At 36.5% G+C, this 18,011-nt stretch overlaps 1 protein-coding gene and 1 pseudogene across 2 annotated transcripts in view; one reads left to right on the forward strand and one right to left on the reverse strand.

Moving 5' to 3' along the window:
- Positions 1–451: 451 nt before the first annotated feature.
- On the reverse strand, positions 452–6,558 carry LOC127432203 (ganglioside-induced differentiation-associated protein 1-like; annotated as a pseudogene).
- Positions 6,559–8,602: 2,044 nt separating this feature from the next.
- Positions 8,603–18,011, forward strand: part of LOC127432197 (junctophilin-1-like) — a 56,152-nt gene continuing 46,743 nt past the window's right edge. For both annotated transcript variants that reach the window (XM_051683079.1, XM_051683080.1), the window contains exons 1-2: positions 8,603–9,239; positions 13,789–14,551. In XM_051683079.1, the coding sequence (XP_051539039.1) occupies positions 8,861–9,239; positions 13,789–14,551 (1,142 nt within the window). In that variant the 5' untranslated portion in view covers positions 8,603–8,860. The remainder of the gene's footprint in view (positions 9,240–13,788; positions 14,552–18,011) is intronic.

Here is an 18,011-nt window from a genome sequence, read left to right on the forward strand (position 1 = left end):
TATATATATATATATATATATATCCTCTTTCACTTTCACTTCCACCTTCTTCTTGTTTTGTTTTTGGCGATTCACATTCTTTGTGCATATCGCCACCTACTGGGCAGAGAGGAGAATTTATAGTAAAAAAGGACTAAAATATTGATCTTTTTCTCATCCACTCCTATCATATTGCTTCAAAATACATAGATTTAACTACTTGAGTCTTATGGATTACTTTTATGCTGCCTTTATATGTTTTTTGGACCTTCAAAGTTCTGGCCACCATTCACTTACAGAGCTGAGATATTCTTCTAAAAATCTTTGTTTGTGTTCAACAGAAGAATTTTTGGGTGAACTATCCCTTTAAATTATTGTTGGACAATGCAATACACCTCTGTTTAACTTCAAATTTGCGACTTTCTTGCAGTAGGTCTACTGATTTCAAACAAAACATAACCAGACATCAACATAACGGAGAAATACACTTTATTATATTTGACTTTTGTACAGAGAAAGGACTGTTGTATAAAGTATTGTATATCCTTTGATTTTTCAAGCATTTTTGAATGAATTAAATTTACCAGGGCAGAACAGACAACAATTTCCATTCTAAATACATCACTGATGTGAAAGGAAGTAGGATTATCCATAACTGATGCTTTTTCCAGCACAGTAATCAACACAGCCAGTGAAGCAGAAATAACTGCGCAAAGTAAACAAAAGAGGACTGCTAATCCTGCTAGCACAAAGAGCATATTGGCCATAAAGGATCCTACAGCATGAAGTGAAGCCATTTAGCACAGTTTAGTGAACGTAAGACTGAAATTATGCATTTTGCCTGTTTTTCAAACTGCTTTGCTTATTATAATGGCAAAAAAAGTGCTTCTTGTGCAACAATCTTCACAACTGTTATGCATAAGCCAGATGTAATAAATGTACACAGATTAAGACTGAGCAATGTGGAAAGATTCCCAATAGCTGTCTCAAGACACAAGAAGTCTCTTTTTGAAATAATGGAAAGCCAAGTAAGTGGCACCCCCTAACAATCCAATCAACAAAGCAGCGCCTACAAAGGTTGGAGCTTTTTTCTTTGCCACCCTGAATGCAGTGGGTAGCACAGCAGATATGAGGATGTTATTGACTTGTCCAAGCACTCTGCGGAAGGTGGGCCGGTTCAAGACACGCTCATAATATGTCTCCAGGTTGAACCGGGTCCCATTTCCCCAGTACCGGCGAGACAGGCCCAGGAACTTGAGCCGGTGAAGGGTAACAGCGAGGGAGACATCGGCAATGCTGAAGAACTCTCCGCAGAGCCAAGTCTGCTGACTGCCATCTTCTAGACAGTGAGAAAAAAGAGAGAAAGAGTGTGATGAGAAGTGTTAGGGCAAGTTAACGTAATTTTGAATAATACAGTTTGACAAGCAGGGTTGGGAGGGTTACTTTTGAAATGTATTCCACTACAGATTACAGAATACATGCTGTAAAATGTAATTTGTAATGTATTCCGTTAGATTACTCAAGGTCAGTAACGTATTCTAAATACTTTCGATTACTTCTTCAGCACTGGTAGATTTTTTCACTTGTTTTGACTATAAAAATTCTGCCAGTACAGAAAGACAAAATACACATGTTAAAAATACATTCTCTGAAAAACCTAAATATCTTATGCAGTGTTGTTTCTAAAACAAGATCAATCAAATTGATCTTGTTTTAAGGATTTCTAGATATTTTTACAGGAAAACAATACAAAAATTATTATCAAGAATATGATTTTTGCCCTAATATCAAAGGTCTTACTAGAAAAAAAGAAATTATGATCTAACGTGAATGTTCTTGATAAACAAATATGATCGTGCCTGGTAACGTGCATGTGAAATGGCTAGAAATAGCATTTTAGCTTAGCGTAAAGCTGACAATTTACACAAGGTTTATTTCTATTTCTTCTGCTCCAAACTTACTTCAAACTTTCTTCTCTGTCTGCTCAAAGTGTTTCACTGCTGTTCAAATGCACTTTGGATCGCATCATTTATATGTATAAATGTTTTCCATCTGAAAGATCTAAATACTAAATGAAACAAATGACAATAAAATGCAAAGTAATCTCTTCAGTAATCAAAATACTTTTTGAATGTAACTGTATTCTAATTACCAATTATTTAAATTGTAACTGTAGTGGAATACAGTTACTTATATTTTGTATTTTAAATATGTAATCCCGTTACATGTATTCCATTACTCCCCAACCCTGTTGACAAGTGATATGAATTAGGAATTGTGATTATGTTTTGAATTGCATATTTATGGATATGAAGTTTTTTATTTATTTATTAACATTTGTTTTGTGAAATAATGGAGATGTTTTGTTAACTTTGCTTTCCATGGAGGTACAGATTTAAGGAGCACAGGAAATGGGCCCAGGTTAGCAAAAAAAGTTTTTCAATGGCAGTTTAGAGTGTGGGCATCATTTGTGAAAATAATATGTATTTATTTATTTATTTACAGTATTGTGGATCACTGACTCTGATGGAACTGTTTGCTGAATGAAGCTCCAATTCGGTATAGAAGCAGGTAAGAAGGTAAGAAGAAGGGAAAAAAAACAACAACAACCAGCCAGCTTGTAGATTATTAGTAACAACTGTGAATACTATCAGAAGCTTCTCAAACCTGGTGTCTCCTCAACTCTCCTCTGCAGCTCTGTCTCCACTTGATCCAGAACATTTTCTAGTTCACCAAGGAGTTTCTTCAAATACTTCATGTTATCATGTTCAAACAATTTACTCTAAAGAGATACAAAAAGTATACGTTCATTCATAAAATTCCTTAGATGAAGTCCAGCAATCAGTTTCTTGGCATTGTAAACAATATTGTGATCTAGATGAAACGTACATACTCTAAGAAAACAATTTCAAGACCATCTGAGGTTTTTGGCAACGTCTCTTGCTGGGAAAAAAAAGTATTTTGTGGTGAAGTAAATATACCAAAAAAGATTAAGTACTTTCAGTATTGAATAAGTTATTTTAAGCGTGAACTTGAAAACTTTAAGTAAATACTACATTTGTTTTTAATTCAAACATGTAAAAACAAATGCTTTAGCTTATAAGTAAATACAGTATTATGTATGATTATTTGTTATTTTTACAATGCTTCATCATGTATCTATCCTAAAGTAGAAAACATTGTCATATTATTTGCTAATTTGAGTAAATTTCACAGGTAAATAAAATAAGTACATTTTACGTAACTTTTCGAAGCTGTTGTTCCCAGCATGCACCGTACTTGAATAATTAACGAGCTTGCATGGTTTCACTGTTTGCAAGTTTATTTACACCATTTTTATTGTTAATTTGTTGTTATGTTTGGCAACTTCTTGTTTTGTGAAGTCCGAAGTTCATTTTCTACTTAAAATTACACATTCATTATATATATATATATATATATAAACTATCTGTTAATTGTTACCCTCATCGTGTTTTGTGCACCAAGTTTTGAGGTCTACGTGAGCAGCTCCATGTTGTGCCAGCAATAATGTGATGTTGTCTCATGTCTACATAGCATGCACTGAGTTTTCCTGTGTAAAGATTACATACGTCATGTGGTACATTATTTAACGTGTTAAGAATTAAAGTTCAAAATGTGGAATGTTCTAGTGAAATGTTCATTTAAATTTCACTTAGCTTATTTAAATACCATGTACATCAGATTTGTAAGTAAAAGTTACTGAGTTCTTTAAGTTAAATTTACTCTCTCACTTCAATCAATATTATGTCACGAAATTAAGTAGATGTTGCTTAATTTTATACCATTAAAATTTACTTAGAAAAACTGTGCGCAAAAACTTAAATAATAAAAATTTAGTAAATCTTACTCGGCAGTTTTTTCAGTGTACGCCACAACAAAGTGCAGATGCCCAGAGAAGATAAACAAATGAACATGTTGACTTAAACATTAATGTTAACTTACCTTCAAGCGTCTCTGTTTTGCAATGTAAGCATCTTTAAGATCAGGATTCTCTGCTGCTAGCTTCTTAAGCTCAGATTCTGTGTTTCCAATCTGTGCTATAACAGATCGAAGTCATATCAAACAGCTCATTCTGCCAACCACTAACAAACTGCATTAGGACTGTTTAAAAAACAGCAAGTAGTGACTATAGTGCAGTGTAAATTGCTCTCTTGGTCTTAGACATATACACAAAGATGTATTCTGATGTGAAGTTATTCCTTGTGTCTTACTGCATATGTGTGCGGTGGCGTAAGCTGGGATGTGGGAGTCTATGGTGATCTCTGGGTGGAGAATGCACCCATGGGTGTAGGCATCCATCTGCAGGGAGTCCAGCAGCTCCCTGTAATGCTGCACTCTATGGTAATAAATGCTCCCCTCCTCTGGGATCAGCTTGGGAGTGTGCTCTGTATCAAAAAAAGACATTTCAAAGGTATGACAGAAAAAAAAAACTGTAATCTTGATGTGAGTGAAATTATGCAATGAAAAATGTAGAGATCAGTAACACTCCAGGGCAAATATCTTATATTAACTCACCTTCCATTGATTCTCATGCTAATTTCTGCATAGGCATGCTGAACTCAACACAGCTTATTGCGAACATATACATAGCCAAATGAAAATAAGAGAACACTCATAAGAGGAGAAAAACAGACCACACAAAACATAATCAAACATAAACATGCAGTAGTAAACAATTACAGCTCCTAACACATGGAAATATCAGCCTACATGCTGCCATTCCAGACATAATGACAACGAGGCGTTTTAAATGCATTCATTAACTGTGGTTATAGGTGCAGGAGTTTATGAGTTTATTCCTACATTTATTAAATCATCATTACCTGCCCTTAATTATTCTGCATTTATGATGCATCACACATTTTTATTTATACAATCTGGAATGGAAATGTTGTGAATAGATACAATCGTAACTCTTAACCCCAAGTGTTTACCATTACAGAAGTTCTGCTCCAAATAGTCCATGATCTGTGTGGGGTCACAGATGACGCTATCTTTGTGAACCAGCACAGGAACCTCTCCAGTGGGGTTTAGACGCATGAACCAGGGCTCATTATGTTCACTCAATGGTAGACTCACATCATATTCTTCACACTGAAGGCCCTTCTCTGCTATTGCCAGTCTCACCTATGACATAAACATTATTGCCCCAATGTTTTGTTTTAAAAGTTTTGAAATATCGTTGTGGTTCTGGCTTCAAATATTTTATGTTTAGGAAAGTTGGAACTACAGTAGCTAATGCAACATAGCCTACACACTTTTAATGGCATGCATAATTCAAAATTTCTATTATTCAAAATTAACATATAGGCAGTCAATCTTTAAAGGGATAGTTCAACCAAAAATGAAAATTCTCTCATCATTTACTCACCCTCATGCCATCCCAGATGTGTATGTCTTTCCTTCTTCTGCTGAACACAAACAAAGAATTTTAAAAGACTATTTCAGCTCTGTAGGTCGTTTCAATGCAGGTGAATGGTGACCAGACCTTTCAAACACCAAAATGCATATAAAGGCAGTTAAAAGTAATCCATAAGACTCCAGTGGTTTAATATACTGTGTCTTCTGAAGCGATGCATTCACTTTGGGTGCAGAAACAGATCAATATTTCAATCATTTTTTGCTATAAATCTCCACTTTCACTTTCACATTCAGAATGTGAAAGAAAAAGGAATACAATATTAATCTGTTTCTCACCCACACTTACCATATCGCTTCAGAAGACATATATAACCCACTGGAGTCTTATGGATTACTTTAAGCTGCCTTTATGTGCTTTTTGGAGCTTCAAAGTTTTGGTCACCATTCACTTGCATTGCATGGACCCACAGAGCTGAAATATTCTTCTAAAAATCTTCAATTGTGTTCTACAGAAGAAAGAAAGTCATGCACATCTGGGATGGCATGAGGGTGAGTAAATTATGAGAGAATTTTCATTTTTGGGTGAACTATCCCTTTAATAGCAATTTACTGAACCAACAAGGTGAATGAGAATGTATACATTTCACAAATAGCAGCTTTATTTTAGGTCCAGATACTCCCAAGTCATTTAAGTATGTGAATATCACTGTCAAAACAACCGCGTTCATGTCGGCTGTCCACCCTGATCCCATTGAGCTGTCCACGCCAGTGGTGCTGAATTATTGCATCGCTTACCTTCTGAGAGCTGAATGATTGCGTCCAGTGGTACAATATCAGTTTGGACTCTTTGTTATTTGTGCTTTCGACCACCTCGACCACTGTCTCTTGACTCTGCATCCTTCTTAATAAGGGTTTCCTTCTCATCCTGTGATTCACCGATGTTTTCCACCGCCATTTTATCAGTCATTGGTTGTGTCGCAAAAGCTTGCTGACTACGAAAGCATTTGGGGCGTCATATGCGCCGGCAGCATATTAGGCATCACAGGCGCGTTTTGAGTCAACAGCATTTTGGGTTTCATATGCGCGTTCTCGCGTACTCTGATGCACCTATAATGCTCAAAAATGCTAATGACTCAATGCCGCCTAGGTAGGCAGTTCACTCGCACAGATAATGTGTCGAGCACAGCGCAGCCTCCATTGTTGGTACCCAACTTCTTAAAGGAATATTCAGATTTTGATACAAGTTAAGCTCAATCGACAGCATTTGTTGGCATAATATTAATTACCACAAAAATATTATTTCGACAGGTCCCTCATTTTCTTAAAAATAAAATAATAATAATAATTTTAAAAAAAAAATTGTTAAAAATGGAAGTGAGTGGGGGCCATTTTTGGAGGGTTTAAAGGCAGAAATGTCACACTTTTTAATTTAATAAAAGCACTTGCATTAATTCTTCTGTTAAAACAGTTGTTTAAGATGTAAAATTGGATATATACCTTTACACAGAAAAGGTTATTAAGTGATTTTTATCACACTATATTTTACGGATTGGCCCCATTCTCCATTATAAGTGCCTCACTGTAACCCAGATTTTTGCATTTTCTTTAGGAAAAGGATGGACAAGTCAAAATTATTTTTGGTGGTAATCAACATTATGCCACAAATGCTGTCGATTGAGCTTAAAGTGATAGATCACCCAAAAATGAAAATGTTCTCATCATTTACTCACACTCATGCCATCCCAGATGTGTATAAATTTCTTTCTTCTGCAAAAAACAAACGAAGATTTTAGAAGAATATCTCAGCTCTGTTGGTAAATGGTGCCTAGAACTTTGAAGCTCCAAAAATCACATAAAAGCAGCATAAAAGTAATCCACACGGCCAGGGATGTATTAAGGTGCTTAAGCCCCGGTAAGCCCGTGCGTTAATACGGCTCTGCACACGACTCCAGTGGTTTAATATATGTCTTCAGAAGCGATATGATAGGTGTTGGTGAGAAACGGATCAATATTTACTCTTTTCACTATAAATCTCCTCTTTCACTTTCAAAATGAGGAAAGAATGTGAAAGTGAAGATTTACAGTAAAAAAGGACTTAAATATTTATCTGTTTCTAAACCACACTTACCATATTGCTTCTGAAGACATGGATAAAACCACTGAAGTGTGAGTAAATGATGAGAGAATTTTTATTTTTGGGTGAACTATCCCTTTAACTTGAATTTAACTCGGAATATTCCTTTAAAGACGCATAACCACACTGACAGTCATTGTGAAACATTTTGATATGTAAATCCAAACTGATATGAATGTTTACTTTTTTAATTATTATTATTATTATTTATTTTATTTTTTATTTTTTTTAACTTAAAAATTCAAATCAGGCTTTACTGTATTAAAAAATATAATTAAAAATAAATATCAGTTTTAGGTGTGATAACTATTTGAACAACTTCACATTAATTATTAAGGTGTTGAATATGAATAACCCATTTAAATGCCCAATCTGATGCGCACTTTTTTAATTAACCAACAGATGTCCCTGTAGTCCATTCTTCTCTATCATTCAACATCAAATGAATCTTTAGCTGGTTACACATTTATAATCGGGCACTGTTGGATGAGATTAGGCTATGTCTATAAATCTAGACTTTTTTCCCCCTTCATTTATGAAATTTCAGAAATACACTAATCATAGAAAGAATCTTTTTCGACACAAGAGAGACATGAAGACATATAGGTATATATTGTATAGGTAACCTATAACATAGGCCTTTATTTTAATTTGACGTAAATTGTAAATCTGATTTAGTAAACCATGCAATTTCATGACAACTCTAATTCTCCTAAAACTGTCTTGTAAAAATGTAAAGTGCGTAAAACATAGGCTACACAGATACATTGATCAACAGTTTTTTTTTTTTTTTAAACCATTTAAAAGAGATCAAAATTAAAAGAGGTAATAAATCTCTACACATTAATATATTTCAACACACGATTCCTTTATTACAGATAATGCAGCCTTTTAAACAGTCTGTCAGAGAAATTCACCTGTCCATGACACAGGAGGCTCTTTTTGAATCACGTTGCACTGACTGCCATTTGAACTATGCCATATTTCAAAAATGGGCTCTCGCGCAGCCTGCTCCTCAATTAGTTCAGAGCGATCAAGTAGGCGGGGCCACGGTAATGACGCTGGAGGATTGGCAGTATCTTTCAACACCGTCGCTGCTGTCTCGAGGTGTCTGCTCTACGCAGCGCCTGCGAGCGGAGGGAGTCGGTGAAACGCGCGTGCGGTGGCTTCGGCAATGATGCACTGAGCCTGCCTACTCATTCATACTCTCAAAACATCTCCATTGCGATTTATTTTCCCAAAGTCGTATTATTTTCATCGTTGCTTCTGAACTCCGCTGGAAAAAGAAGGTTTAATGAAAGAGAACGAAAAGAAGAAGAAGCGCGCGGAAACGTTACGACTGTTTTTATTCGCATCGCATTCTGAATGACGGGCGGACGGTTCGACTTCGACGATGGAGGCACTTACTGTGGCGGATGGGAGGACGGGAAAGCCCACGGACACGGTATCTGCACGGGACCCAAGGGTCAAGGCGAGTACGCCGGCTCCTGGTCCCACGGTTTCGAGATAGTCGGGGTTTACACCTGGCCCAGCGGGAACACTTACCAGGGCTACTGGTCGCAGGGTAAAAGGCACGGGCTGGGTGTTGAGACCAAGGGGAAGTGGCTCTATCGTGGAGAGTGGAGTTACGGGTTCAAGGGTCGCTATGGAGTTCGGCAGAGCACCAACACACCTGCTAGATACGATGGGACATGGAGTAATGGACTACAGGATGGGTATGGGGTCGAGACTTACGGGGATGGTGGTGAGTGCCACTGTTATAAATGTGATATTTATTTTTGGGATCAACTGTCAGGTCATAGGCCATTGCCATTGGGTGTAAATAATAATAATAATAATAATAATAAAATGTTTTCAAGAAATGTTTTTAAATGCACAACAAACTTGTTGCACATGACATTTAATGAACCTACTCTGTGCATGGCATTCCATTTCAATGTGATAGCCAACATTTTCCTAAAAATGTGCATCATGACCATGAAGCCACACTAGTTTTTTAAAGGTCCTCGCTGATTGAGGGTCAGTCGGAGAGTGAGCTCAGATTAGGATGACACTGATGAGGTCTTTAATCTGGGCACATTTGTCATGCATCGCTGATCAAATGTGTAGTAGTGGTACATAGCAGCCTATATGGCATAGAAAAGATCCCACTTGTGGAAATTTAAACATGATTATCATAAAGTATGCTGTTCCAAACAGCTAAATATGCCTGTTTTGACCTATTTAAGGGTATACAAGTAGTACTAATGGCATAAAAGAAAACCAGGTATTCATGTTTATTCAGCAGTATCCTATTAAAGAAATTCTTTGATTTGAATAAAACCCATTCTATTAGATGTTACCAAATGAAGTGCATTTTTAGATAAGCTAACAGAACCTTTTTACCTTGCAAATAATATCTCATATACAATTGAAATATACAATAAATTACATCTGATAATGTGCGTCTTTCTCCTTGTTAGTGCTACACTTGTGAATACTGATTAGGGCTGCAACTAACAATTATTTTGATAATAGATTAATCTAACGATTATTAGAATGATTATTCGGCGATTATTGCAACGATTAATTTTAGCTCTTAACCGATTATTCAGGTTGTGCCTAGACTTTAAAGGATGTATTAAACATGCTTACTAACAATAAAGAGGACAAAATCATCTTTGAAAAAATCCTCTAATTGACATTCAGTGAACTAAAGGGAAAAAATACTTTTTATGAAGTTTAATTCAGTAAAGAAATTCACTGCAAAAAAAAATCCTGTTGTTATCAAGTGTTTTTGTCTTGTTTTCCATTTAAAATGGTCTAAGAATCCTTAAAACAAGATACATTTACTTGAGAAGCAACATATAAGATATTTAGACTTGCTTTCAGAGAATGTATCTTGAATATAAGTGCATTTTGTATATAAGTGTGTTTTTTCACTTTGTTATACTTCTGCAATTGCAGTAAAGACAAAATATACTTATATTCAAGATCCATTCTCTAAAAGCAAGTCTAAATATCTTATATGCTGCTTCTCAGGTGAATGCATCTTTTTTAAAGGATTTTAAGATAAAATATTTGTATTTTTAGTATTATATTCAACATTCTCAGATAACAATTTTTTCTTCTGCAGTATAGCTGCTAAAGAAAATGTACGTTGTTTTAAGGGGTTTTTAAGGAGTTTTATATATTTATGCTGGAAAACAAGCCAAAACAAATCAAAAAATATTTTGTTGCAGTGTATAATGGGGCGAAGACTACCTCTCTCACCTTTCTGTTCACTTCAATTCATCTTTAACTCATAAAAAACAAGCTCTCTCTTATTAATAAAGCTGCGTATTGACAATTTTCTTCACGATAAGAAATGCTAAGTGGCACATATTATGATTCAATAAGTCGTGCACCATCACGTTATAATCTAGCTGCAGCAAGCGCACGTTCGGGGAATGAGCGTCCCTGCGACAGAGTGTGCATCAGCTGGGTGCAGTTTAAATCTCTCCCCCTTAGATTGGGACATTCGCGCATCTCATAGAAGAGGTGCTGACCGCACAGAGAAATGCCAGTTTCGGAGTTTGTAGTTATTTACATGATCTGCTTCTATATCATTTGAACTTTATTAAAGTTATAATGCATTAAATATAACTGCATTTAAAGTGCAGTATGTAAGATTCAGAAACCCTTGTTATTAATGACACCTGTGGCCGTTAAGTGAACTGCAGTCAGCTACCTGTTGCTCGTGCTCATGCACACACTCCATAGGGATGCGAGCATCGGCAAAAACAATGACGTAACGTACAAAGAAACAATTTGATTCACCGGCATCATGCTGACAGATGAGGTAGCATAATTAAAATTACACAGTTATGATTGTTTCACTACAAACTTTGAGACTGTATATTATATTTGACTCTCCAGTGCTGGAACAGGGCTAAAACAAAGTGTGGATATAGGTCTGACTATGCGAGACTGTAGTTTGAAGTATTCACTTTTCTTTGCATGATACATTGGCTGCATTTATAAGATTAGCTAGTTAGCCAGCTTTATCAATAGCTGTTAGCTAAATTTGGTGGATGATGACAGTAGCTGTTAATAAAATAGACTGTACATTATAAATATGTTGACACAATCCAGTATTGATGTGATTCCATCACAACTGTCATTTTGATATATCGATGCACTATTGTTTTATAATAATAGAATATATATATTTTCGGTATAACCAAGTTACGTTACACTAATGAATGGAGCTTTTTGCATTATCTTGAACATTGTCGAGCATTCATTTCATGTGTTATTGTAGTTTACCTTGTTGAATAATTACAGATTAACATTGATTATGACAGTTACTGTGCAGGCAAGATCAAGTTAGCTAAAATTACACAGATCAATCCTAATGGCACTATATTTCACATGCTTTGCAGTTATGTAAGATTACCTGTCCAATAAGAAGAATGCCAATTCAGGGTCGGTTTTGATCCCCAAAAACGAACGAAGGTCCCTCCAGGAATCAAATGCCCTGCCGATGTTCACTCTAGTTTTCGCTCGACCACGATCATGTTCCCGCTTAGCCAGACGGGATTCAGTAAATAAATGTTTTTTTGTAATGTGAGTTTGTGTAGGAGTCAGTGTTGTGCTGGGAGCCGGACGTTTGCTGGATTCCATCTCTAAGATAACGTTACCTAGTGTTGCAGACTGTCTGTTGACGCGGAAGAGAAGCTACTGTCTGAGGCAAGGCTCTAGGGAGCGCGCATAAATGTCACATCCTTTGGATTTTCCTGGCAAAAGCGACCTGCTCCCTTCGCATGAAAATCAGCCTACAGGCTTTAATAGGCAACCTAGGAAGTCCGGGAAGGGCTCATTTTAGAAGTTGCGTTACAAGCCGTTCACATATTGGCAAATTTGGTATTTTTGCATTATAATTCCCTCAGTGATCTACATCACCTGAAGCTGTTTGGAAAGTTTAGAGTGCATCTGGACTATGAGCTGTGTAATTCTTCCTCTCCTCAGTCAGGTGCCAGCTGCAGTGCTGTTCTCCCGCATCATCATTAGAGTTTAATGTGATCTCATGTTATGTTAAATGAGATCAAACGACTGTTCGACAATGAAAATTTTAAACTAATCGTTTCAGCCCTAATACTGATATCAACCTTACACTTATCAAAACGAGATTTAGCCACAAATAATTGGTCATCTAAAGGAATTATTTACATATTCATACTGGCATTGGTCAGTTCTAGCCCAGTATATTATAAGAGCATTAGAAGCAATTTATCATTGCAGTTAATTATTTCAGTATACCTGTGGTGTAATAATTATTCCATAATTAATAAAGTATTCACTGCAACAGATCCTGTTTTATTATTTATTATATTCATGCAAGAATATTATTAAAGGAATAGTTCAACCAAAAATCACCCTCATATTGTTCCAAATCCATATGACTTACTTTCCGTAGAACAAAAAAGGAGAAATTTTAAAGAATGCTGACACTGCTCAGTTTTCCATTCAATGAAAGTGAATGGTGACTGAGGTGATGTCCACAGTCACAATAATCCGTTTAAGTTCAAAACCTCCATTCAGTTGCTTAACATCATCATTTTCCAAAGTATGAAATTATGGAGGGCATTTTCAAAAGTTTCTGTTTACGGTGGAGAAAACGCATTCTAGTATGGATGGGAGAAGTAAACGTAGCAAAATCAATCTGTTTTCGAAATAAAATTGATTAGTGTGGGCTTGGCTGGAGGCTGTCAGTCCCTAACATTCTGCCTTACATCTCCTTTTGTATTCCATGGAAGAAAGTCATCCTGGTTGTGTAAATGATTACAGAACTGTCCCTTTAAGACCAAAATTATAATTAAAGCTGTAATATGTACTGTATGTAACTTTTTCAATGTTAAAATACTTCTATCTCAGTTTAATATGCAGAGACAACTATGAGTAAGCCATTAATAGGTTAATTTTCTCGAAAACTGTAAATAGTGAGTCTCTGTGGTGCTATAAAAATTCCTGTTTTTGTTTTGAAAGACCTGATTAGACCCGCCCCAACAACGTTACTCAACCAATGGCGTGAGTTGGAAGTGGGACTATCTGACTGTTTGATCAATGGCAGATGAGGAGCGTATTTGGAAATCTGTTTTGAAAACATTGTTTATTTTTGCAATTCCATTTGGTGGTGCAAAAAAATTACAGACTTTAGCTTTAAGTTTTACACCAACTTCAGAGTATGACATTTTCTTCACTGTGTGCTGTTCTTTAGCTTAATGGATTGTGAGATAGTACATGAGTTTAATATTCCTTTTCTGTTTCATAAGGCACTTATCAAGGGCAGTGGATGGGGGGCATGAGGCACGGCTATGGTGTGCGCCAGAGTGTGCCTTATGGGATGGCCACAATTATCCGCTCTCCGCTCCGCACCTCCCTGGCCTCCCTAAGAAGTGTGCAGAGCAATGGCACCGTGCTGCAGGATGCCATACCCGACACACCAGTGGGTAGCCGTGGCGGTTTTGTCTTGAATTTTCACAGTGACACCGAAGTTGTCACCGGCAAGAAGAAGGGCCTGTTCCGCCGCCGGTCCCTCTTTGGCAGCCTCCGACAGCTACGGAAATCTGACTCCAAAACATCCATCTCAAGCAAGCGGAGTTCGGCACGAAGCGACGCCACCATGAGCCGCATCAGCTCCAGCGACGCCAACTCCACCATCAGCTATGGAGACGGAGAGGCACCTGATGAATGCATACCTATGGAGGACCATGTGGACGCCACCACCACAGAGTCCTACATGGGCGAGTGGAAGAATGACAAACGCAATGGGTTTGGGGTCAGTGAGCGATCCAATGGGTTAAAGTATGAAGGGGAATGGATAAACAACAAGAGGCATGGATACGGTGGCACAATATTCCCAGATGGAACCAAAGAGGAGGGGAAGTATAAGAATAATGTATTGGTGCGTGGGATAAGGAAGCAGCTTATTCCTCTAAAAAACCACAAAACAAAAGAGAAAGTGGACAGGGCCGTGGAGGGGGCTCGAAGGGCGGCAGCCATCGCCAGGACTAAAGTGGAAATAGCAGTTTCAAGGTAGGGCACCTTATTTGCTGCAAAAATTTAACTGTTAAAATGCCTAGTAGGACAGTAGCCCCTTTTCTTTTCTGGAAGAGTCTTTTCCCTCTTGCATTCACGTCTACAAAATACCCCTGTGATGATGTAATGTAGTGTCTATGGTTTTTCTTCAGACTTCGTTTGCACATGCAATTTAATAGGAAAAAGTTTTTAAATACGACAAGAGTGAAAGGTACCATGGCTGTCTAGCAAGATTTTCTATGAATAATGACTTACATTTCTGTCTGTTCCTACACAAAGCTCTCATATGATTTTATAAGATTTTAAATATAGCACATGAGTTGTATGGACTGCTTTTATGGTGCTAAATGGTACTGTTTTGTTCATTTTGGAGTCTGGCAGCTCATGGTACACATTCTCTTGCGTTGTATGGAAGAGGGCAGCTTGGACATTCTGTTAAACATCTCCTTTTGTGTTTCATGGAATAAAGAAAATCATACGAGATTGGAACAACATTAGGATGAGTACTTGATGACAGAATTTGTATTTTTGTGTGAACTAACCCTTTAATTTTTGAACATTTAAACAAAAATACATGAACAACACAACTGTAGATTACAAGAATTTGTAATATGTCATTTGTAATCATGACGGCTTTCAGGCTGCAGTGATCAAGTGTACCAGCCACATCAAGGCTTCCGTAACATTCACAAGATTGTAACTGCATGTACTGTTAAGCTGTGATGTCTGCATGGTTCAGACGTATGGCTGCATTGGGGAAACTATTTACATATCATTAATTAACCATATGTTATATTTCTATTTTTAGACTTAGCTTCAGACACCAAAATGTTCTAAGATCAGTGTATTTTACAGCTATTCTTTGATTCATCTTCTCCAAGGGTTTGCCAGGAAGTCAGCTGTAGAGTTTGCAAGTTGTGCAAGCAAACTTTTAGAGGATTGGTGTCTATTATTTGTCCATAGCTCAGATGCACAGGGAGCAGTCATGGGATCATGCATCTCAAGTACAACTATTATGATATTTGTTCCCTTGCCAAGAGCTGCACTAGACAGACATTTTAATGACTGTGCTGGGTAAACCATGTATTCAAGCACACAAATTCATAGCATTCTTAAAAAGTCTTTGGGACACATGTGCCAATGTTGCTTTGACCTACTAGATGTGCCATTTTGGAATAGCATACGTCAAATGTCCTAAATCTTCTTCAGCATTCAATAGACCTAATAGACTTCAAGCTCTGGTTGGTAACACTATTCAAACATTTTAACTATTACAAAAGTTAAAGGAACAAGCATGTAAAGTAATACAATTTGTATGCTCACATTGTGTGCACGTCACATACATTTTCAAAGTTGTAAAATTGAATATAACTTTATACAGAAAAGGTTAGGAATCGATTTTATTACACAAAAATCATGTTAACACGCATATTGTTTACATGTTGTGGCAATAATTTTGAAAGAGTGAATATTTTAAGATTTACAGATTGGCCCCCTTCACATCCATTGTAAGTGCCTTACTGTAACCCAGATTTTATTTCGTATTTTTTATTTTTTTTTTACAGAAAAGGAGGGACAAGTTGCAATAAATTATGTGGTAATCAATAGAGGTCGACCGGTAGTGGATTTTGCCAATACATATCGTATTGGTGATGGAAAAGGCGATAACCAATTAATCGGCCAATAGTGTTAAAAATCGATTTATTGATTGTAAAAAAAAAAGTCTTTTTTTTTTAAATTATCATTATTGTGATTGGCACAGGCCATAGAGGCAACAAGAGTCCAAAATGAAGAAATAAATAAATAAAAATATCCAGATGTAGTTTATTGTGCATCCAAAATCCCAAAAGTAACCAGAAAAAAATACGATTTGGTCATAATTCGGGACTTTTAACTGTAAACATGCTTGAAATACACCACTGACTCTTATTTTGAAAAGTCTGCTTCCAGCTAACACAAACACATAAGCGAAACAAAACATGGACTCTTATAAACATATATGATGTATTACAATAGAAACAATAATGTAAACATTGTCATATGGGCTATAAATACTAAATGAGCAATCATTTCCAGAGGAACACAGAGGAATAATAATAATTTAAAAAAAACTATCAGCAACTATTGGCATTGATTTTTTCCCATAACCAATAGTTCCAAAAAGCAACTATCAGTATCGATTAATCGGTAAAACCGATTTATCGGTCGACCTCTAGTAATCAATATAATGCCACAAATGCTGTCGATTGTGCTTAACTTGTATTAATCCCAGAAAATTCCTTTAATATAGTGAAAGTTGTCCTTGTGTGCGCTGCTCCCACTCTAATGTGGGATGAACTTGACTCACATTTTCTTCCCTAATTTTGGTAAAAAAAATAAAATTAAAAAAAATGTGTAATTCTGTTCAGTGGATTTAAACATGGTAAAGTGTGTTAAACAAAGATGAAAGTAGTACACTCTATTTGTAGATGAAAGCTTGATCAAATTTGACCGAATATTTTACAAACAAACACAAAATGGACAAAGTTATTATTATTATTTTAATTTTTTTTTTTGAATGAGAGAAATTCCTGTTCTGCGGAAATCTCCAAAACTTTCTGCTGAGTTTTGCAGGGGCAAATTCTATGTTGGCCTAATTATGAGCAAAGCTTGCGATTCACAACTAGGACTTGCTTATGTGTCAGTACAGAGTGAAATAAATGCTTTTATTCATGTGGTCCAACTCAAATCAGATCAGATGCAGTGCAATTGATGGATTTTAATTTAGATAATTTCCAGTTAGAATGCAAGGAATGGAGAAGTGTTTTTTAATGGCCCAAAGACATTAAAGTTGGTTTAAAAAAAGTTCAAATACTTTAATCCACAAGTGTTGCTGGTTTTACCCCCTGTTCTAATGGCCCAAAGCTAACACATAAATAAGATGATCGTTATTAAGCAGATACATTTAATCCAAAGTGCTAAAATTGGACAGTAGTTACATGGCGATTTCTTCTGTCAGTAGATTTTTACTGCATTTTTATATTTGTGTTTCCTCGTGACCTTAATGTCCTGGCCTCATGTTATTGTTCAATCAATCAATAAATGCATAACATGCAGAATATAAGCAGTGGTGCCAGTGTTCAAAGGGGTCATATAGGCTAACTGAGGCTTGTTGATTTGAGTGGCACTTGCAGGCTATTTCCAGTTTCGCTCTATTTCAACACTGTATGAGCTATAATGCATGCACTTAGAACATAGTGCGTTTGTGTGCATGTGCCCTGAATTGAGTATCTGGCATTTGTCCCTCACCTGAGTGGCCAGTCTTCTGTAGTTACACCTCTCACTCACTGAGCAGTGGGTCAGGGATACAGGACTCATGCTACAGAATCATTACCAGTGCTATGAAATTAAAGTAAAGCCATTTTACTATGCATTACTTGCATTACAGCTGAGCAAGAGCTTGGCTGGGTAGCATGGC

This window comes from Myxocyprinus asiaticus, chromosome 41 (genome assembly GCF_019703515.2).
Source record: "Myxocyprinus asiaticus isolate MX2 ecotype Aquarium Trade chromosome 41, UBuf_Myxa_2, whole genome shotgun sequence".
Lineage (NCBI taxonomy): Eukaryota > Metazoa > Chordata > Actinopteri > Cypriniformes > Catostomidae > Myxocyprinus > Myxocyprinus asiaticus.